At 44.7% G+C, this 23946-nt stretch overlaps 1 protein-coding gene across 4 annotated transcripts in view; it reads left to right on the top strand.

The window, feature by feature from the left end:
* Nucleotides 1-8288: 8288 nt before the first annotated feature.
* The window catches only part of DHX35 (DEAH-box helicase 35), a 56595-nt gene continuing 40937 nt past the window's right edge, over nucleotides 8289-23946 (top strand). For all 4 annotated transcript variants that reach the window (XM_053248735.1, XM_053248734.1, XM_053248733.1 and 1 more), the window contains exons 1-5: nucleotides 8289-8387; nucleotides 14951-15084; nucleotides 15466-15558; nucleotides 16915-16992; nucleotides 20796-20900. In XM_053248735.1, the coding sequence (XP_053104710.1) occupies nucleotides 8348-8387; nucleotides 14951-15084; nucleotides 15466-15558; nucleotides 16915-16992; nucleotides 20796-20900 (450 nt within the window). In that variant the 5' untranslated portion in view covers nucleotides 8289-8347. The remainder of the gene's footprint in view (nucleotides 8388-14950; nucleotides 15085-15465; nucleotides 15559-16914; nucleotides 16993-20795; nucleotides 20901-23946) is intronic.

Below are 23946 nucleotides of genomic sequence, written 5' to 3'. Positions count from 1 at the left end.
GTCTTACCTGCTGGCCCTGTCTGCTGCTAGCCCTCCTGCTCTGGCCAGGGGAGTGAAGCAGCCTACAAACTGCTGCTGCCCCTTCAGTCTCTGCCTCTCAGCTGTTCAGCGGGTGGGCAAGTCTTCTAGAGAGGCCTCCATGCAGGCCTCCCTGAAGCCTGAACTCGAGTGCCGGCAGGCAGCAAGGAAGGAGGGAGGCAGGCCGGCCACCGCTGGCTGCCCTTGCCCACCACAGCTCCACACAGTTTTTAACTCCTCAAGCTTAGTAATTGAGTTAGGAAGTGATTTCCTTTCTGTAGTTTCCCCCTCCACTGGCTATTTAGAGATTACTTGCCATAGAGCTTTAATATAAGGGGGGGCGGGATGTAGGGCAGAGTGAAATGACTCTGAATATTTAATTTAATTTTTTTTATTTTACATTTTATATCCCATTCTTCTTCCAAGGAGATCATGGAATTTGCTGGTTTTAATTTTTTTTTAAATTTTTTTAAAAACATATTTTTTAAAAAGTAGTTCCACCCCGGTATGGAAGAACCTGCCCTTTACCTTCATAAAAACAACAACCCCATTTCAGCCTCAGCCTTAGAACACCTGGAATGACTGGGCATAGGGCTTTGGTTTTGAGCAGAGAGGTATGGGAGGAATATGTATGTTTAAATTGAAGTGGATTGGGCAAATTGTTGGTTTTTAATATTTTTTAAATTAAAAAACCATCAAAAAAAGTCCTATAAGTGGCTTGTTTTATGACAAAAATTTACAAAGTCCTTTAGGTTTCAGTGAAATGTACTTCCAGCCAGGGGCGTAGCTATAATTGAATGAAAGAGTTCAAAGAACACGGGCCCCCAGCTCCTAAGGGCCCTCTAGCTCCATCCCTCCCTATTTTCTTCATTATCTCCTTCACTCTGGGGGGCTGCCAGAGAGAGAGAGAGAGAGGGATGAACATGGGCTCCCTCTCCCCTAGCTATGCCCCTGCTTCCAGCTAAATGTGGTTAGATTTTATGCCTGAGGCTGCAATTCCCTATACACTTATCTGGAAGCAAACTGTACTGAATTTGTTAGGATTTATGAGAAAACATACATAGGATCACATTGCATGGTTAAAAGTCTCCTTTGTTAATCAGCAGTGAGGGGCCCATTTTAAAATCTCGCTCCAGGCCCACTCCAACTTTGCTACACCACCAAGACACACAGCCAACTTGCCCAATAATATGCCCATCTGGAGGGAGGATTAGACTAGTCCTACTCTCTCTCCTCCTCCGTGTTTCTGGTGCTCTGTGCTGCTGCTGGGTCACTCTCTGGTGCTTGGTGGTGGTGGCTGGCCCTTGTTCCCCCAGTGTTGCCTAGCTGCCTCGCTCGCACTTTCTCTTTGAGAAGGCGCCGAGGGAGGAAAGACAAAGCAGAGGCTCGCTCGGCAACGCGGCGGGAAAGCGGAGCGCAGGCGCAGCAGGCTGCCTAGGAGCACCTTAGCTACTCTCCTCAGCTCAGCGCCTGGTGGTGGCCTCGGGTCGGGTGGGGCGCTTGCGCAAACACACGAAACCAGCTGGGGAGAAAGAATTTTGGGGAGTGGCAGGAGCACTCCATGCCATCATCTGGCTACGGCCCATTGGTGGGTAAACTTTTGGGCAAACACACTCATAGTCTAGTTCACGAGTCCTGCTGTGATTAGAGTTGTACTAAGACCTGGAGAGCCACCTTAAGTAGCACAGCAGGGAAATACTTGACTAACAAGCAGAAGGTTGCCGGTTCGAATCCCTGGTACTCCCTTGAAGGAGCAAGTACGCAGCTTGGGGGTACTACTGGACCCGGCTCTGCTTTTGGAAGCTCAGGTGGAGGCGGTGGCCAGGGGTGCCTTTGCACGGCTTCGGCTGGTGCGCCAGCTGCGTCCCTTTCTCGAGAAGGCAGATCTGGCCACGGTTACCCACGCCTTAGTCACATCGCGGCTGGATTACTGTAACGCGCTCTACGTGGGGCTGCCCTTGAAGAATATCCGGAAACTGCAGCTAGTGCAAAACGCGGCAGCGAGGGTTTTATCCAGAGCTGCCCGTTGGGAACATATCACCCCCATTTTGAAAGAGCTGCACTGGCTACCGGTTCGTTTCTGGGTCCAATTCAAGGTGCTGGTTTTGACCTTTAAAGCCCTAAATGGTTTGGGCCCGGGATACCTGAGGGACTGCCTGCTCCCAAGGGTTGCTGCCCGCTTGACGAGGACATCTGAGGGGGCCCTGCTCCGGGTGCCGACAATGAGAGAGGCCCGGCTGTCGTGCACTCGGGACAGGGCCTTCTCTGTTGCTGCCCCCAGACTCTGGAATGCTCTCCCGGTGGCCATTCGTTCCTCGGACTCCATCATGGCTTTTAGAAAGCTTGTAAAGACTTGGCTTTTTACCCAGGCTTTTACATAATCGTTTTTACTGCTGCTTCTGGGTGTTTTTATTTGTTGTATTGTTTTATGCCTGTTTTTATATGTTTTTATACTCTTAGCATGTTGTTTTTATTGTGTTTTTATTGTATGTTTTTAACTTTTGTAAACCGCCTTGGGGCTATATTTTAATGAAAGGCGGTATAAAAATGCAAAAATAAATAAATAGAATAAATAAAATAAATAAAAATACTATATTGGGCAGCAGTGATATAGGAAGATGCTGAAAGGCATCATTTCCCACTGTGTGGGAGGAGGCAGTGGTAAACCCCTTCCTGTATTCTACCAAAAGAAAACCACAGGGCTCTGTGGGTGCCAGGAGTCGTCATTGACTTGACAGCACACTTCACTAAGACCAGGGGAAACCCAGGTTTAAATCCCCACTCAGCCAAGAAGTTCAAGGAATGACCTTGGGCCGCGTCTGGCATGCTCTCTCTCTCCCAACCTTTGACAGAGGGAAGTTTGAGGAGCAACTCCTCAATTTTTTTGGTGGAAAAAGACATGTGTTGTGTGGGGGAAGGATATAGTGGTACGTATGTAGGGATGAGAAAATAGGTTATTAGATTTGGAGAGGGGAATTCAATAAAATGGGAGGGACTCCTGTTCTGGGTGGCGACCAGAAAAAAATATTGAGGCACAGAAGGGGCAAAAGTGCATTTTTGGGTGGGCGAGCCGTGTCCCACACATCAGATTTCTGAAACAGAAATTGGGGGGGGGGATGGTAAGGAGGGCAAGCCACGTGTGCCACTCTTGCCCACCCATGCCCTGCACTTAGGGCAGCGTCTTCACTCCTGGGTAGCCTGTATTAGTCCATTACAGCAGACTCAGAAAAAGAATCTTGTTAGCACCTTAAAGATTAACCGGTTTATTGTAGCTGCAACATAAGCGTTTGTGCACTGGTGGGAAGACGTCCACAAAAGTGAAAGACCCCGATGTGGAAAGATTGGACCTAGTCCTAGTCGAGATTAGTGAAGATACAGCAGAACTTAAGTCGATAGACTTGAGTTACAGCTATCAGCCTGCAAGAACAAGAAACATACAGGAGGAAATGGAAGAAATTAAAAGCATCCTAGAGGACCCCCGACAGGGACACGAAGTAACTACCTTGGCCAAAAATGGTGTTACTGATGATTGTATCATGACAGAAGAGAATATGTTAGTGGAAGAAGGGACAGATCCTAAAAACAGCTTGGATGAAAATGTAGAAAAAGAACATCCCTTAGAGGCCTCCCAGGAACCTGGGAGCAAAAATGGGTCTATTCTCATCCCAAACCACCCTGCCTTGCCTCCTGTCTCTGAACCCCAAACCCCCTCCCCCTTACCAACCCTCCCCGGGGCCCATCTGCCTCAAAGTAGGTCTACACTTTCACGTGAAGTAAACGTGGAAGGGGTAGGAGGTAATACTGTTATCATGGAAGACATGGAGGTAAGGGTTGAATTAACCCAATAAGCCCCTTTGAACAATACTTGACATGATCTGAGATCTAAGAAACAAATGCCTACTATTCTATTGCCTCGCTTCTACGTGAACAGCGACTCTTTGTCTGAATGGGTCCATGCCTTATACATAACACCCTCCTATCATGGGTTGTCAGGCCAATTCCTATAATATACTTACATGGAATATTAATGGATTAATGTCACCAAATCGTAGGCAAGAGATCCTACATTTTTTTACAAAATGGAACTATCACATCTATGTTCTGCAAGAGACCCATTTCAAAAATGAGAGCCACCGCTTTTCGGCACAACAGCAATGGACAGTGGGCCCATCCTTCTGGTCCTACGATGGGAGCGGCAATGCAGGGGTAGCGATATTGTTTAAAGACAGACCTGATCTCAAAACCGAGAGGGTACTGGAAATTGATCAGGGCAGACTAATGTATGTAGATTTTACTGTCAGGGGTGACCCAAGCTCGGCAACCACTCTAAGGCTCGACCGAGCTTTTAGATTCTGCGCCATATATGCTCCGGTACAATCACACCTTAGGAAGGCTCTTTGGGCTAAACTAAAAGATATATGTGACACCAAGCGCCACCTCCTGATCGCGGGGGATTTTAATAACAGAGCCCAACTGAGCAACAGGAAAGCCTTTTCAGGAGGCCTCCCAGTCCCCCTCAAGTCCCTCTCTAACGAATGAGGAAAAAGCTCTCCAATGTTTTCTGAGTGAGACTCTGGGTTTAGATGATAAGGCCTTGGCGGTATATAATGATTTGGATTTTTTCCCAAACCGTCACGAAGAGAACTTTAAATCGCAGTATAGACATAAATTTAAAACCGGAGTCAAATTTACATATTACCACCCGAGATCAGCTAGCTGGCTAGACAGACTCTGGCCTCCCCCTTCTTTTGAAGTCTACAGGTGTAAACTAGTACTTACTCCATGGTCAGACCATGCGGCTGTGGGATTTATTTGTAATCTCTCTGAGGTAATTCCACATGGTAAGCCCTTGTGGTGATTACACCCAAAAATGTTAAGTGATGAATATCTCAAAGGTGTCCTTTTATCAGAACTGAGGCGACAGATCCCTCGGCTACTAGGGGCAGAAGATGATCTTTTGGGAGCCTGGGAGACACTTAAAAAGAGGGTGGGCTGCCGTACTAGGGCAGTGACCAGCCAGACATATAAGAGAGGGGTCAAAAATTATCAGAAAGCGATCACCCAACATCTGAGGATTGTTGATAAGATGAACAGGGGAGAAGCCTTCGACGTGGAATCATGCCGCTGCTACAAAGAGACAATCAGGACATTTCAAAATGAACTGCGGCACAGGCGTTTAGAAAATAAGCAGTATCGCTTCAAAGGGTCTGCAGTTGAAAAAGGGGAGTGGGCAAAGGAAAAGATACATGCATCTAGTTTGACATTCCAAGGCCTGCGATCAGATGGAAGTAGCCCACTAATGGCTGACCCCCACGATATGTTAAAAATCATGGCCCAGTTTTATACAAACTTGTATGCATTGAAGGATATTTCTGTAAAGGACATTCAGTCCTATCTAGATAGGTTCTGCAGTCTGAATGAATATGGTCTCAGCTATTCCCTCACTGAGTGGGGAAAAAGCTCTTTGACCCATCCTGTAACGATGGAAGAGGTCAGAGCAGTTATCTCAGTGGGAAAGAACGCATTGGCCCCGGGGCCTGATGGTCTGACATGGCCTTTCTATAAGATTTACGCAGACCAGCTACTATCAGTTTTAGTAAAATTATTTAATTTTGTCCTAGACAATGGGCATTTAAATCGGTCCTTTGGGGACAGCCTCTTAATTTCCCCCCCCAAGAAAGGTGACACCACTTTACCACAAAACTGGAGACCGATAACACTCACAAATATCGATTACAGAATCTTTGCCAAAATCCTAAATAATAGATTGGCGAAAGTGGCCCCTAAATTGGTCCACAGCTTGCAGACAAGCGCTATCTCGGGAAGAAAGATGACAGACTCATTGTGTCTTCTGAGAGAACTTTTTTACTCTATACAGAATGAAAGTTGGAAAGGTCACCTCCTCTTATTGGATCAAGTTAAGGCCTTTGACAAAGTGAACCACAATTATCTGTGGACATTGTTGAAAGCTAAAGGTATACCACCCCTATTCGTTACTTGGATACAGCTGCTGTACATGAATGAAAAGGTGACACCACAGATTAATGGATGGCGGGGCGACCCGATCACTTTGCATTCGGGTGTCCGCCAAGGATGCCCACTGAGCCCATTACTTTATGTTTTGGCCCTGGATCCAATCCTGATCAGGATTCAGAGAGAACCCCATCTGCAAGGACTCTCAGTCTCTATCCCTCTGCCCTGCGAGACCTTCCTGGGAGGGAGGAGAAGGGACAGTGATGGGATAGCCGAACCACCTGTCCACTCAGAACCGCATTCTGAGTTTAGGGTAAAATTTGTAGCTCATGCCGATGATGTTACATTACTGTTATCGAATGAAAATGAAATCTCTGTAATACTAGACCTCTTCTGGGAATATGGCAAGATCTCAGGCTCAGAATTAAATACTGACAAAAGTGTATTTGTTAAAATGGACCCCGAACACCAGCAACTCTCGTGCCTACCCATCTCTGAATGTAAAAGCGAAGGGGCCCCAGAGTCCAAACTGAAGTGGATAGATACAGTAAACATTTTGGGGACTGAATATGGGATTAAGGAAAAAGTCTGGGGGGGAAATTGGACAGATTGGGAAGAAAAAGTAATGCTTAAAATCACCATGTGGAAAAAATGGAGCCTTGCCATGTACCAGAAAGCGGTTTTTATCCGGACTTACCTGATACCCCAGGTGCATAACCTGGCAGTAGTCTATCTTCCCCCACTTGATCTCCTTCGGAGAGTTGAAAGCCAGATCTTCCGTCTAGTATGGCACACAGCGTCCTTCCCTTTGGCCCGTGCGGTAGCATTTAAGGAGGCTGAGCGGGGAGGCCTAGCCCTACCTGCCCTGCAACCCTATTTTGTAACTGAATTCATGTCCTACAATTTTGGAAACTGGATTTTCGTGAATGTCCATAATATGTCCAACCTCCTGCAAAAATCCTGGGTCTCACTTTTCGCTCTGCGTTGGCACAAGTCAGCATGGGGCATAGCATGGTGGGGGAAAGGATTTTTCAATGGTAATATCACACAAGTATTAAAAAGAGAACACCCGGACTACTTGAGAGATTTGTTATTCACACTTAAAAAATGGAAGGTTGAACCGGATCTATTTAAAGGATCCTCCTCAGTTAAGCAGCTAAGGAAAACAATTTATGGAGAGATTCTGGAAGTGGGTTTCTTAAAACCTGATTTAGAACGTAAACGCTACAAACACTTCACAGTACTTGTTGCAACCCGATCACCCTATCGCTCTCTTTAAAGAGAAAAAAGTCCCTTTCCATTTATGGGAAACAAGGTGGCGCTTATACCATCAAGAACTACCACTTAATGCGGCTAAGCCATGGCTCCCAGAGGACCAGCAAGAGTGCCCTAAAATCACCTGCAAACAAAAAGCTAGTGAGCTAGGCAAAACATTCAGGGAAACCCACTCACACTTATTAAAAGAGTGTGTGATAGCCAAAAGAGTGTGGCAGGGAGTAAGCAAGCTGTTAGAGTGGCCTGATTTGGAAAAACAGACTTGGGAAGAACTAACCTTGGGTTTGAGCGATAGAACCTCCTTTCGAGGTCCCAGAAAGAAACCTTCAAGGAAACTGGACGGAACGGGTGCCCTCATACTACGGAATTGGAACGTTCCCCTCCTCGTAATCAGGTTAGTAAACCTGTATGTCATTTATGCAATGCTCCTGCATAGGAATAGGGAGGGAAGACGCGACCAAGAGGTTCACGCACATGAGACAGTAAATCTCTTCTGGAAAAGTTTGTAGGGTTATGTGCAAAAAGACAGAGTATCTCTTCTAAACAGCAATGGGACAAATTGTGGAAATGGACGTCAGACGTAACCCCCCTGATTACCTGATGTGCCTTGAAATCCCCCACCCCCGAGTTACAGTACTACCTGCATATACTTCATAACCTTGTGGGTGTCCAAATCCTTGTGTGTAGATCTTTGTAGATATATCATGTACAAACAACCACTTTGTATATAATTGTGCTTTGGCAACGTACTGTATGCTTTGGTAGTTTGTTGGTTCAATAAAAAAATCTTGTCCTATAAAAAATAACAATAATAAAAAAAATCTTGTCCTAATAAAACTGTTGCTGTCACTAAAGCGCCACACGACTCGCATCTCTTTGGGGTTCAGGGAACACGCATTTCCCCCACCCGAGCTCTGCCTTTGACTCCCGGCCAGGCGCTGGAGCGAGCCGAAACGCAAGCCGGAGGGAAAGGAACCATGGCAACCGCCGGCCAATCACAAAGCCGCCCTCCTTCACGTGGCTCTCCCGGGCCGCGCTGCGGAGAGGGTGCCTTCGCTGCTTGCTGACCTTTCACCCTAAGATGGCGGCGCCCGTCGGTCCGTTGAAGTTTTGGAAACCGGGTAAGGACCGAACCTCTCGGGAGGGGCGGGAGTATAAGAAGCTGAGGCTGGCCATGAAGCAACAGGAGAGTCTTGTTTTCCACTTCACTTCTGAAACCGGCCGGAAGCGCTTTTTCATGCTGCCGAAGGAGGGGGGGGGCGGGGTCCGGGATTCAGCGAGGCTCTCCCCGGTGGTGGCGCTTCCCTGTGGAGGACAGAAAGGAGAATGCCCGTGTCCTCTCGCTGGCATCGCAAGGGATGCTTGTGGCCAGGGTGCCACAATCTTTAGGACTGCATGATTTAATAAATTAATGAATGACTATCCTGGGGCTTGAGGCTGCCTGGAGAATGAAAGCCTTTTGCTTCTGATGATGATGTATGGAGGCACGCACGCCTTCATCTTCCTGCTGTTTGCCTGAGCTTTGCATGAGAACAGGTGCAAATGAAGCCTTGTGCCTTTCCCTGTTAGAGCCCCTGATAGTTCTTAATCGCAGTGAGGGGATCACTGCCAGAGCCAAGAAACACTGGAAGTTGCCTTGCATTGAGTCCAGACTGTTGGTCCATCTAGCTCAATATTGGCTATACTGACTGGTAGTGGTTTCCCTGAGTTTGAGGCAGGGGTCTTTCCCAGATCCACCCTACCCAGCAATGTCAGGGATTGAGGGCATTCCTTGCATGCACTCTTGCACTAGACTGTGGCCCCTCCCCAGCTGTCTGCCAGTTTCAGTGCTGTTGAGGGTTTTTTTTTTGTTTTTTGTTTAAAGATAGCTGACTGAACTTAGGCTGCTTGGTAGTTCAAGAGACTCTGACTAAAGTTGCAACCCTAAGCATACTCGTTAATGGAGTAAGGCAGCAACTCTAAGCATGCTGATGTGTGTGTGGTGGTGGGAAGTCTCATTAAAGTCAGTGGGTCTTATTAAAGTCGCTTTGCACTCAATGGAGTTTAGTTCTGAGTAAAATGTGCAGAGGATCAGGCTGCAGTTCTAAACATTCTACATGTTTTTTTTTCATATTCCTACCTTGTATTTGTGTACACAAGCCTCCTTTGAAGTCAGTCATATTAAAATTGGTGGTACTTATTCTAGCTTAAACATTGTTAGGACAAGACTTGCATTTTTTTCTGCAAACAGTTCATCAAATAAAGAATCAGATTATTTGCTGCTACTAGCTAAGTCACTGCTTCTGGTAGTCACATTACCTCTACCATTAGCAAATCCTGGCTCTAAAAAATTGAAGAATGCCACATAGAACACAACCATAATATGCAATGGTTTTGTAGTACTATAGAGAGTTATGTTGATTAGAATCAAAGGAGAAATGTTTGAAACAAGGAGCATCTGAAGACTGTAAGGGAGAGCTTACTTGTGACTGAAAGAGCAGTGAGGTCAGAATTATCTTATATAGTGAAATTAGATCCTGTTCCCACTAGCTCACTGCTTGTGAAAGAGTGTGTACTTAATGTGAAAGTAGCAGTTGAGTGTTTTTGCAGTGTTAAGCAATTTGCATGCTAACTCTTTGATATTTTCATGATGCTCTTGAAGTGACTGCCCTAGCATGAAGGATAATTAGTACACAGTGTTCCTCTGTGGGAGTGGAACTTTATAGGCCTATTAATATTCATTTAAATTAAGTCATTGCACCATCTGAGGTCTGAGGCTAACCTGCCTTAACAGTTTGAAGATAGTGTTCACAGCAGTCATTTCCCTCAGTGTATATTGATTTGTGCACTGTCACCAGTTGCTGCTAATACTTTTTTGACCTATCCTGTAAATATTTTGTGGGTAGGTAGGTTATTATGAGACCCGAATCTAAGCCTTATTGTGAGACTTGGTCAGGCCAATGCAAGGTTTAAGACACAGTAATCACAACATTTTTTATTAGTTTACAATGTATACTACTTTTCAACAATAATGGTTCTCAGAATGGTTCAGAGTAATAAGATCTTATTTTAAGCAGGTGATATTGCCCTCATTATGACAGATACAAAATTGATTACAGATGTCTCCACACTTTGCTTCATTAATTACATGGCATCATTTGTGTTTGTTGTTCATGGAATATGGGAATGGTTTTATAGTGGTAATTGAGGAGTATCCAGCCCTGCAGAAAACTATATGTGTCATTCAGCTTGATGAAGCTTGCTGTGATGGGATGAATTTGACTTGGATCTTTGCTAATAATTATTACAGTATAACTTTCCCTTCTTTGGAACTTTACACTAACTAAACATCTAACAATTGTTCTGCAAAGCATGAAAGTAGATTAAAATCGAGAATGATTCTTCATTATTTTTGCTTATTTGTCTCACGAGTTTTTGCTAAATTATTTTGGTTACTTATAACTATCTCTGTTACAAGTTACACAGTTGTCAAGAAAATATTTGTATGAAAAAGTCTTATCTGGATTCTTCGATGATACAGTAAACAAATACCACCACGACATGCAAGTAGTATTGCTACAACACAGAGGCTCACAAACTGCACAGTGAGCCTCTGTCAGTGATCTGACAGGCATGCTTGCTGCTTCTGTGCCTCTTTAAACTCCACCAGTGCAGGAGTTTAAAGCTTGTGAGGGCGGGGAGGCTTTCTGTCTACTAAAGAGTGTGTTTTTGCACTCCTGCTGCTACCCCCATTGAGAATTATGGGCATAGCAAAAGGGATGCAATCACGCACTCCTTAATAGCCACAGATCCTCCCCGCCTTCACAGGCTGCACCACTGGGGTTTAAAGGGCTCGGAAGCAGCAAGCACTCCTGTCACTTAGATTAGTGGTTGGCTACACAGTATGTGAGCCAGAGAATATACTCGGTCTAGCAGCAGTGTTGTGATGGAGGTGGGCTGTACATTTTTAAATACTAATACTTAATTTTTTCCCCAGTTAGACAATATTTGCAAAGTCTTCTGCTGTTGCTTGGTGTTGAGAATACTCTATTACTTTTGCCTTTTTAAACAAGACTTCTTTCATCAGGCTAGCAATTGAAATATTCCAATGCATATGATCTTAACTTTCTAAAAACTATAATCTGATTCGATTTAAAGGTCCCACCAATACTCTTGTTAGCCACTGTCAGCACCGTTGCATGTACAGAAGTGATGGGTATGATTTATGTTAAGAGATCATAACCACAGGTACTCTTGTGATCAGTGTAACAATTGTAACATCACAATGGTTGCTTCCACTGCTTGTCAGTATGAGTCAGGCTATAGTGATAATCATGTTTGAGCTTTCATATTCAGATTGAGTACAACCAACAGGAAATAGGCAATGAAGTCATAGCTATTATCGCTTCTGCAGGAGTAATTTTGGAAATGACCATGATTATCTCCAATGACCTTCTGTGTATAGTGGCTGATGAAGAGCTTATGAGGAATGTCAGTTCTCTGTAGAGCTGTCAATTATATTGCATACTTCTCTCAAGTGATCAGAATTCTCAAGTGAGCAGAGTTCTCAGTCATGCTTACCGGTATCTGCACTTAGCCTAATAGAGTTCCATTTAGTATGTGGAATGCTGATATTTGGGGTTGCTCTTTTGTGCTCCACAGATGGGGTAATGAGTGTTATCTACATGTAGAGTGTTATCAAAACGTACTGAAGGGTTCGGGAGCATCAACAGAGTTACATTCATCTACTCTGTCTTTCAGCACAGGCTGTCAACTAAAGTGATCAAGGCAGGCTCTGTCCCAAAACCAGTCCTAAAATTAGTCCAAAAGCAATCTGGATATTCTTTTTAATCCAAGAGCACTTGGAATTGTCCAGCACTTCGCCCAAGAACAGTAAATTTGAGACTGACTTGTAGGTACTAACATCAGCAATCTCTACAGATGATTTCTTTATGGGAGGTCTCAAGGTGCCAAGTACAAACCCAGCCAAAATTAACTGTCCTGCTGACAAACTTAGCTAGCCTTTTGTGGCTGGTGTTAGCATCTAGGAAGGACAAGGGTCAAGTGGGAAAGTAGTGGCTTGGACTTCCTGAAGCACCATGTTGGAATCCTCAGAAGAAATGAACTGTAGCTCATTCAAACAACCAGATGAAACCAAGCCAGATTTCAGTACAGACTGTGATATCAGTGTGGCAGTTAAGTTGGAATGGATGCAAGTATGGTGTAGTGGCTAGAGTGTTGTACTAGGACCTGGAAGACCCAAGTTCAAATCTCCATTCAGCCATGAAACTCACTGGGTGACTCTGGGCCAGTCACATATCGCCTAACCTACCTCACAGGGTTGTTGTGAGGATAAACATAATCATAATCTCTGGGATCCTTGGAGGAAGAGCAGGATATAAATGTAATAATAATAATAATAATAATAATAAAAATATTCACAAAATATTTACAAACAATTTTATGGGAGCTATTGATGAGTATGGGTTCCCCAAAGAGAGGCTGTAAAAAGTCTTCTAACAACCCAAAATAGCTCAGCTGGGTGGAGAAATAAGATTCCTTTATCATTGGCACCACCACTGAGTAGCATCCTCTAGGCTGTGCTTTGTTGGATTTGGCACAAGTTCTTTGCTACTGGTGCTTTAGCTGTCAATTGTTTGTTTCCAGCACTTCCTGTGAAAACCAAGGGACTGACAGGAATCTAGTCAGAGGGACGGGGTGCCTGTGAGAATGTCAACTTCCCAGCTCAATTCAGTATTCCATGCAAGTCAAAAACTTCCAGATAGCAATTTGGAAACTACTTGGATGCAGCAAACTCCTGGGGCAAGCCATTTTAACTGTGCTTCCATCTTCATAGAGAGCTCCCTCATTCCAGTATTCACTGTAAAATAGTACCTCAATGATCAGAAAGGCTCCAGAGGTTTCCGCATGCACAGATTCTCCTAATTTCATCTGGAACAACTTCAAATATATGACTTCAGTGTGTTGGGATGGTGATAAACATTGGGGCAGCTCTATGGTTTTCATGTTCAGAATTCTGAGCTGCACCTTTAAAAGGAGTTGTGCTGGAAAATTTTATATCCCTCAGATCTAAAGGTCATATCTCCTCCAGGGAGTCTGTTGGACAGTGGGGTTGTGCTGGCTGGTAACAATGCGATAAACGAACAGATTCCCCATTCTGTCCCTAGTATACAACATGGTATATAAACTCTTGTAGTTTGTTGGACTGGGTGCTTGGTGAGCAAGATGCATTAAAAAAAAAAAAATCCTAGCAACTCTGTCTCCTAAGTTAGCCTGCAGCCTGGTTTGATGAGATGTCTCTATTTGTTTTCTGTTCTTGTCGGTAACTGTATGGCAAGGCTCCTGCAAACTGAAGGGCATCCCAATGAATTTGCGTAGGAGGAAACTGCAAATTATGCATATACATAATGACTCCCCTCTCTTGTAACATCAATGGCATGATTCAGCACTTAAAACTGTCAGTAGTTCTCTAATAATCTACAACAAGACCACAATGATTCAGTGGTGCATATTGTTTTAAAATATACATTTATTTGTGACTAAATTCTTATTTATAGGTTTTGGGGGGGGCGGGGGGGTTATTTCTTGTGGACACAAGTGAGCCTGTGAAAAGGTAACCCTTTCTTTTTACAAAGATATAGTCCATTGTATGTGTATTTGTTTGGCATTAGCCCCTAATGAACCAGTGGGGCTTAGCCTGTGATGTTATATGAATTTACCTGGAAGTAAGTTTTACTGAATTCAATGAGAATTACTTTTGAGGAAACATGTTTAAGTCCATAGCCTTCAGATCACTGTGTAATAAGTGTTAGGGATATGCATGAATATCTTCGGCGCCGGCGGTGGTAGTACTTTAAGGGCGAGGGAGGGTGTACTCACCCCTCCTGCTGCATTTCCCCCACCGGCGCTGTTATCTTTAAGCCCCTTGGGGCAGCAGTGTTCCTTCCTGCCGCTCTGTTTCCCACGACGGCTGGAAGTAACCGGAAGTAGTAAGTGCGCGTGTGCCCGTTGCATGCGTGTACCCGTCTGTTGTGCATGCGCACGTGCACAATGGGTGCACGTGCGCTCGCTACTTCTGGCTACTTCTGGCCAACGGGGGAAACGGGGCGGCAGGGAGGAACGCTGCTGCCCTGAGGGGCTTAAAGATAACAGAGCGCCAGCGGGGGAAATGCGGCAGGAGGGGTGAGTACACCCTCCCCTCCCTTAAAGTACTACCCCCGCCGGCGCCAAGACGCCAAACTCCCCCCCCCCCCCCGTGCCGAAACATTTCGGAGGCCTTTTTGGGCACATGCCTAATAAGTGTGTTTCGGATTGCAGCCAGATTCTGTGCATATTTACTCAGAAGTAAGCACCACTGAGTTCAGTAGAGCTTCTTCTCAAGTAAGTGTGCATAGGTTTATAACCTCAGACATCAATCCTAGGCACATTACAGCCCAAAGCTGAAGTCATATGCACACTTGGGAGCAAATTCCTCTGAAATAGAATTATTTATGAGTAAATAGGAATATATCTATTTATAAACACTTGCATTGTATAATGCAGTGTCTCATTCTGTTTCAAGATTACCATTGAAGTCGCATCACCTACAGAGGTTGGTTCAGATAAGTCTTGCTTTCTCAAGTGTCTTTGCATTTCTTTAAAAGTTCTGTTATCCTATTAATAACACTTTCTTTTGGTCATGTAGGCACTGAAGGACCTGGTGTCAGCCTCTCAGAGGAGAGACAGAGTGCTTCTGAAAGCTCTAGTGTTTCAGTCATCTATAACCCCTATGCTTCCCTTTCTATTGAGCAACAGAGGCAAAAGTTACCAGTTTTTAAGGTATATGTGATGTTTTGTGCCGAATTATTATGAACATTATCTTCCTTGTACATACTGTTTCTCATCCTCTTCCATTTCATCTTTTGAATCTTCTTTACAAATGATAATATAATAAACCTGTACATGGTTGTTTTCTGACAAATTGATTTCTTTTAAAAAATCTACTTCGAGTGAATTATTTTGTGCAGTATTTTTGAGCAGCCAGAAAACTGTTTATGCACATTGAATTCGGTAGGTTTAAAGGTGTCTTTCTATGCTGGATTGTGGCTTATGTAAATATTTATATATAATTTTCATTGACTAAATATCATCTTTATGTGTTAAATTTTCTTTTGTTACACCCCCGTTTATCATGTTTGAATATTTCTTTTTTCATTTCAGCTTAGGAATCACATACTTTATTTAGTGGAGAACTATCAAACACTGGTGATTGTTGGAGAAACAGGATGTGGGAAAAGCACTCAGATTCCTCAAGTGAGTATAAAAATAATTTATAATTTAATAATGATATATTTGTAAGTTTGATCTATCTAAAGTTTAGTCTCATGGATCAGGCATGGACTTAGTCCTCTTCCACTGAAATCAAGTTAAAATAATAATAATAATAATAATAATAATAATAATAATAATTATTATTATTATTATTATTATTTGATTTCTATACCGCCCTTCCAAAAATGGCTCAGGGCGGTTTACAAAGAGAAATAACAAATAAGATGGCTCCCTGTCCCCAAAGGGCTCACATTCTAAAAATAAACATAAGACACACACCAACAACAGTCACTGGAAGTACTGTGCTGGGGGTGGATAGGGCCAGTACATAATATTATGTACATAAAGTACATAATACTTTAGTTCATAATGTTGGCTAATTCTCAGTTGGTCATGACATCCGATATGTGGCAGGGATGCAAACCTGAAATTAAATTTATCTTCCAGATCGTTCAGTTTTAAGTAATATTAATATTTGTTAATATTCGCATTGTATCTATGATTGATTAATTTCCTTGACATAGAATACTGAGTTATTCTTCATTGGCATTTTGTTCTAACATAAATTCTTTTGTTTTACTTACGTTATATTACATTTTTGCTCCATCCATTCCCCAGAGAGCTCAGGGTGGCATACATGGTCCTCCACATTTTATCCTCACAACAACCCTGTGAGGTACGTTAGGCTGAGAGATAGTGACTGGACCAACTATAAGGTATTGATAAAATAAAAGGAAAAATGGCAGTTAAAATATTTTTTTTTTATGATGGATGTTTGCAAATCTTCGGGGCCAGCATCCAGACTAAGACTTGTGTGACTGGAATGTTTCCTCTAGTGCACAGAGGGGAGGAACAGTTTTGGCCGGTTCCTTCAGTCCCTTTGCAGCTCCCTCCCTGTGCCCCCAGGGACACATTTTCAGCAGGCAGAGTGGGCTGTAGAGGGAAGGGGGAACTGGTGGACCCCCCCGCCCCCCGGTCTGTGAATGTTCTGCTCATGCAAATCTCAGCCTGGATGCTTCCCAGGGTTTGTTAATAATGTCAAATATATCCTGACCCATTTTATATGACTACAGAAACACGAGAGGTTTATTAGTTTATTGCCTGAGTAGTATTATGAAATTATTAAAAGTTTTAAACTTTTTGTTTTTGTTTTAACTAATGTTTTACTTTCTGTTTTTATTTTGTTGTAAACCGCCCAGAGACATAAGTTTTGGGCGGTATAAAAATATGTTAAATAATAATAAAAATAATAATTACCAAGGAGGGGTGAAATTACTGAAAAAGGGGATTGACTTTGAATAAGAGCTCTATCTGTAATTATTTTTCTCCCCATTGCAGTATCTAACAGAAGCTGGCTGGACTGCCGAAGGGAGAGTGGTTGGTGTAACACAGCCTCGCAGAGTTGCCTGTGTTTCAGTGAGTTCCTTCAGTTAAAAATGTTGGACTTTGTCTACAGATTATTCTTCCAGAGAACATGATAAATATTTTGATCAACGTTAGGTATTTCCAAAAGAGTGTTATCAACTTTGGCACAATCCAGAGTACGGTAGAGCATTCCTGAGTCCCATCAAAATAAATGTTGTCATGGGACTGGAACTAGGTTTTGGAATGGAGTCTGAAAGGGTTGGTTCATCCAAGGCCACACATCTGAAGTGGAAATATATTTGCCAGGATCTTAGAACTGTTTTTCTCTTGCTGATTCTTTAACTGATATGAATGTGAAGTGACATGTTCTGAAGGCCTGAACATATTAAGCAAGAGGTGTTTGGGTTTTTTGTACATATGAAACCACCTTATACTGAGACGGTGCATCTAGGTCAATATTGTCAGCATTGACCAGCAATATCTCTCCAGGGTTTTGGACAGGGGTTCTTTCCCGGCCCTATCTGAAGATGCCAGGGAATAAACCTGGCACCTTCTCATGGAACACAAGTGCTTTACCACTGACCTACAGCCCTCAGCCAATGTTCCACAGCCCTCAGCCAATGTTCCCCCCTCATGATTTGCTTTTCTAACTTGGTTTTATTTATTTATTTTTATTTAACATATTTTTATACCGCCCAAAACTCACGTCTCTGGGCGGTTTACAACAGAGCAAACGATTGATTGATAAACTGCTGCACACTGTAAATATCTCAAGCAAAATATGTTAATTTAAATAACTTTCTGATCAGGCAAAATATCTTGCCTGAGAGATCTGCATTGCACAGCAGTTTAAACCCGTCAACTCAGAATTAGGAAGTTTGCAAAGCAAAACCGGAGAGAGAAACTTTGACTATATCCAAACAACTAGACAACTAGTAAATATTTGCTGGGGATTTACAGCCACCCCACCCTAGCCCAAGCCCAAGGGCTACTCAAAGTGCTTAAAATTTTTGCAGGTTCTGTTCATTTTTTGCATAGTTCATTTTTTCTGTAGTTCATATTTGCTATGATTTTACAAAATATTAAAGACTAGCTGACCCGCACAGAGCATCTGTGCGCTCTTTGGGGCCAGCTGTTCGCCCCTCCCTCCTGCCCCTCTTGTCCCCCTCCCTCCTGCCCCATCCCCTCTCTTTCCCCCTCCCCTCCCCCCTTCCCCATGCTCGCCACAGGCTGCCCCACTCGCTTCCATGCCCCCTTGCCAGCTCTTCTCCTCTCCCCTCGCCTGACTGTCCCGTCACTGCTTCCTGGTCCTGCCGGGCTGGGCCAGGCTGCCGCCGCCTTCTCACCCGGGCCGGGCCGGGCCAGGCCATCCCGCCGCCCCCGCCTCCCATTGGCCAGCCAACGCCGCCGATGCCTCCTTTCCCCAGATGGCCTGGCCTGGCCAGGCCGTTCCACCATCGGCGCCTTCCAGTGCCCAGCTGAGGCCGCCGCCACCTCCTTACTTGGGACGGCCTGGCCAGACCAGGCCGTCCCACCGCCGCTGCCTCTTCACCCAGGACGGGCCAGGCCATCGCACTGCCGCCTCCTCCCAGTGGCCAGCCGAGGCCTCCGCCGCCTCCTTGCTCCCAGAGGCCAGCTGAGGCTGCCACCTCCTCACCCGGGAAGGCCTGGCCAGGCCGTCCCACCGCCACCTCCTCTGGCCATTTTGTGGCGTGCCTCCGCCTCCATTTTTTCTTTCACTTCAAGTCTCGCCCAAGGCTGGAACTCTCGCAGTGTGTTGCGAGAGTTCCGCTGCCAAATCCAGGAGGACACGCATGCCGGCTAAGAGAATTAAATATACAGATGATGTTACCAATGTGCTGGGTTTAGAAAAACGGTTTGAAAGGCATTGGGTTCTGAGAGAGGCTTACTACATCTCCTAAAGTGTAGTGCTGCTGGCAAAATGCTAAATATATACACAATTTGTTCTTACAATGTATTGCACCTTTACAAACAGCAGTACTTTCATTCACCGTTTCCTTCTGGGCTCTTGAAGTTTACCCTATGAAACCATATGAAACGTGCCTGGACATTTAAGCCTTTGGCTCAGCAGGCTTTGGTGAACGTAGCTTGCACTTTTGTTTATAGCACTATAACTAATTGAAATTGATTTTTTTTTTGGAGTGAACTGCGTAATTGTTATAGTGGGGTGGTTGTTAAAGAGAATAGCCTTGAAGACACACAAGCATGCCACGGAATGGGAAAGTGCCAAAGCTCAGCGGAAGAGCGCATGCTCTGCATACAGAAGACTGAAGAATGAGCCTGCAAGCTGGCACTAGGGATGTGCCCGAACCTGTTCAGAGGCCCTTTTAAGGCCTCCAAACTGGTTCGAGCATCCGGCTGTTCGGCCAGATCGAAGGCGGGGGGTCGCACTTTAAGAGCGGGGGAGGGTGAACTTACCGCTCCCTCCACTTTCCACCCGCCAGTGCTCTGTTTTTTAAGGCTCCTTCAGGGCGGCAGCATACCTCCCTGCCGCCCTATCCCCTCCTTACCTGAAAGTACCTGGAAATACCATGCATGCATGTGCATGCTGCACTTGTGCACATTGGGTGGGCATGCAAGTGTGTGCACCTGCACCCGGCATGCGCGCCCAGTACTTCCGGGTAAGGAGGGGACAGGGAGGTAGGGAGGTATGCTGCTGCCCTGAAAGAGCCTTAAAAAAACAGAGGGAAGGGTAAGTGCACCCTCCCCCACTCTTAAAGTGCAACCCCCACCCCCGCCTTTGAACCACCCCCACCCAATTCCATGCACATCCCTAGCTGGCACCTCTGCTCAGAGGATCTCAGTAACCGATGTTGTGATGTGCCTCTGCCTGGATTTTTGGAGAGCCACAATTGGCCAGAATAGACCAGGGCTGTACAACCTCTAGCTATTGGACTACAACTCCCATCATCCCCAGCCACAGTGGCCAAAAGAGATGCTGGGAGTCAAAGTCCAACAACAGCTGGAGGGCCAAAGTTGTGCAGCCCTGTTGTAGACAATTTTAGGCTAAATAGACCCATGGTCTGACTATACAAGGCAACTTTATGTTTGTATAAAGGGAGTGGGAGCTGGGGGAGGAATTATAAATATTAATTAATTTATATATATATATATATATATATATATATATATATATATATATATATATATATAGCTACATTGGGCACTTCTGTAGAAAAGCAGAATACAAATGTTTCAATATAAATATTTTAAATACATAATAAATATAATGCTTTCCTATGTGTCATGTTTTTGTCTTGGTTGCATGAATAATCAAAATCATTCTTTGGGGATTCTAGTGGCTGGGCTACCTGTTCTGTCCCTGCCTCAGATGTCCCGCCCTTTCTGTGCTTCAGACTGGCAGGGAGCAGGTACTGATGACATCTGAATCCTCCCACGCCATTGCTATGCTTCTTCAGCTGAACTTCCTGGGGCTCTTGGTCACCAGTGCAGCAGACTCCTTCTTCTCCTTGTTGCTGTTAAGGACTGCCTTAAGTGGTCTTGTTCAGGTGCTGCTCTCTTGCGAGAGGGTGTCTTCCCCTCATGAGAGGACACTGGCCTTTCATGCGAATGCCCCATCATCCATGGTCTCCATTCACTGTGAGACAGTGCTGCCAGGCTCGAGCCCTGCCATGCTCCTCTTCTGAATGCCCTCCCCACAGCTTCTTCCCAACTGGGGGTATCCCTGAAACATTCCAATTGAAAACCCTCCTAGGAGTATCGGCAAAGAATAGACCTAATAGCCACAAAATGGACAAACACTAGTCCAGGTTTTTAATAAAATGAAAGACTCATTTGACCTCTGCTGTATGTAATATTACCTCTTGTACTAGATTGCAGGTCGGGTAGCTGAGGAGAGGGGTGCCCTCTTGGGTCATGAAGTTGGATACTGCATACGATTTGATGATTGCACTGACTCGCAGGCTACAAGAATTAAGGTAATATGTGCAGACAAACTGCTATCCCTTAATCTTTCGCTAAATGTTTTCAATCAGTTGTTCAAGGTGAAGATGACATAACAGAATGAGTGGAGAACTAGAGCGTTTTGTAGAAACGTGGAAGAACTCCCTCCCAAACACTGGAGATCTGTGCTAATCCGTTAGTATGGGAGAAAGCGTTTGGGCTAGTGCACACTCCATCATTTCACAATGAAATAGTACCACTTCTCTGCACAAAAACCTGGGTAGAATGGATGGGGGCAAACAAGCTGAAACTACATGAAACCTCTGGGAGTGGTCATCCTTAGGTGTGGGCTGCAGTGTCATCAATATGCTGATGACACTCCGCTCTATCTATCTTTTAAGTCAGCAGATACCTATCTTTTAAGTCAGCAGTTCAGTGGATGCTCTGAACTGGGACTTCAGGGCTGTTCTGGACTGGATGGGGCCAAAAAAGCTTAAACTTAATCCAGATAACATGGAAGTGCTCTGGGTTGGTAAAATTGATCATCCGAGTAGTGAGGTAAATCTTGGATGGGTCACACTCACCCTGAAAGATAAAGTTCGCAGCTTGGGTCGCTGTCCTTGGAGGCACAGGTAGCGGTGGTGTGAAGAGGTGCTTTTTATCAGCTATGGCTGATACACCAGCTGCAACCCTATTTGGAGAAGTCGGACCTGACCTCAGTCATTCATGCTTTGGTAACATCCAGGTTGGATTATTTCAATGCATTCTATGTGGGGATGCCCTTGAAGACAGTTTGGAAGCTTCAGCTGATCCAGAACGCTGCTGCAAGGATGCTTGTGGGCACATGTCACTCCATGAGTGTCACACCGATCATGTGGAAGCTAAGCTTCATTGGTTACTGGTCCACTTCTGGGCTATATTCAAGATTCTGGTCTTGACTTTTAAAACACGACATGGCTTGAGGCTGGGGTATCTATCGGACCGTGTTTGCCCATATGAACCTGCCAGGGTCCTTTGCTTGGCATCTCAAGCTCTACTCATGGCTCTGCCACAAACAGAGATCTGCTTGGTGGGGACTAGAGACAGGGCCTTTTGGGTTGTGGCCCCTCAGCTTTGGAATTCCCATCCCGAAGAGCTTTGCCATGCTTCCTCCTTCAGTGTTTTTAAAAAACAATTAAAAACATATTTCTTTAAAGAAGGCTTTTTAATGTTTTATCTGCTGCTTATAGCTGATAGACTTTTTAGTTTTTAGTTCTCAGTTTTTAGCTTTCTTCTAACTTTTAATTTGAAATTTTAAAATTTGTAATTTGAAATGTGGTTTTAGCCTGGTCTTTTAACTTGTTTAACTTTATTAATGTTTTATTTTACATTGTATATGTTTTGATGTTGTGAGCCACCTCGGGCAGTAGTGTACTGGAGGGGCAAGACATAAATATCTTTAATAATAATAATAAAAGTATATTGACTGATGGGAACCTGAAATCCAAAGGTATGGGTCCAGTGGTATGGCCAAGTTGTGGAGGCAACACAACATGTGCATTGCTCTATCTTTCCCTGGAGAAAAAGAGCAGATAAACACTTAACAGGTTCTGCACCTATTAAACTGATGCAATTGGAGTGGTACATGGATGGGATTGTTCTATTACCTAAAAGACCAGTTACATTGTGAAAGGAAACGTCACATCTGCTTTCCTGGTCTTCAAAATAATCACCTTTTTAAAACCACTCTTACAGTGTGAACAAAATGGTGTTTAAAGTGTGTTAAGTGACGTTTAATCTTCGTTGTGATCTGGACACATGCTAGAGCAAGACTTGAAAATATAGGTTGATGGGTCTTATTTGTATTACCCATCAGACAATTGTAAAATGACCAGGGCTGAAAAACAATATTTTGAACTCTTAAGCAACATAGCTTTTAGGCCCCCTGAGATTGTTTTTGTTCTGCTCTAAAAGGGATAAGCTGTTTGGCTGTGGTCTTTCTCTCTCCCCAGCCCCACAATAAATTCTTCCTCCATTATAAGTCTTCCTCAGTATTCCTCAGCAATTTGACTTAGTGCTGGGATGAGGTACCTTTTCAGTATGCATGGCAAAAGATTTGCAGCAGCGGCGTAACTAGGGGAGAGGGGGCCTGTGTTTGCCCCTCTCCCCAGCGACCCCTCCGAGTGAGGGAGATAATGAAGAAAATAGGGAGGGGTGGACCTGGGGGCCCCCCCAGGAGATGCGGATTCAGGTTCTTTGAACCCATCTGCTCAATTATAGCTACACCCCTGATTTGCAGCCTAATTCCATGTATGTTTTTCCAGAAATGAATCCCACTGCATTCAATAGGACTTACTCCCAAGTAACAGTGCACAGAATTGTAGTGGTGTGCACAGAACCGCGGAGGTGTGGTTCGATGCTGCGGGGGTGGCTCTTTAAGGGTGGGGGAGGGTGCACTCCCCCCCCCCCCGCTCTTCTGCCACCAGTGCTCAGTTTTTTGGAAAGCATTTGGGGTGGCAGTGTATCTTCCTGCCACCCCTTCCCCCGTTCTTGGCTGGAAGTAACATCTCTGTGTGCGCCTGCCTCCCGCACATATGCGCACATCGTGCGTGACGGGCACACACGCAGATGTTACTTCCGGCTGAGAACGGGGGAAGGGGTGGCAGGGAGATACATTGTGGGGGAAGAGCGGTGGTGTGTGTGTGTGTGTGTAAGTGCACCCTCCCCCGCCCTTAAAGAGCCACCCCCCCGGCATCGAACGGTGCCATGGTCGAACTGGTTTGGAGGCCTCTAAAATGGCCTCTGGACTGGTTTGTGCACATCCCTACAGAACTGCACTCTTGATTCATTTCCCTTATGATTAATCTTAGTTCATAGCTTGCCTTATGTCCAAGATGGATAATACTTATCTTTGTCTTCCTCACTAGCTCAGTTCTCCCACTTTCCTTACCCATATGGGTCAGCAAGCCCAGCCCTTCCAACACTTCAGCTTCTCCATTTCCTTCTCCCCTCAGCAGTGCTGCTTCATGCACACACATGCACACATACACTCAAAATTATAGCTGCTTATAGCTTAAATAGAATAGGGCGAGAGAGAACCAA

The sequence above is a fragment of the Hemicordylus capensis genome, chromosome 4 (genome assembly GCF_027244095.1).
Source record: "Hemicordylus capensis ecotype Gifberg chromosome 4, rHemCap1.1.pri, whole genome shotgun sequence".
NCBI classification, from domain to species: domain Eukaryota; kingdom Metazoa; phylum Chordata; class Lepidosauria; order Squamata; family Cordylidae; genus Hemicordylus; species Hemicordylus capensis.
The sequence above is the reverse complement of the archived record's forward strand: the minus strand, read 5'-3'. Positions and strand labels throughout refer to the sequence as shown.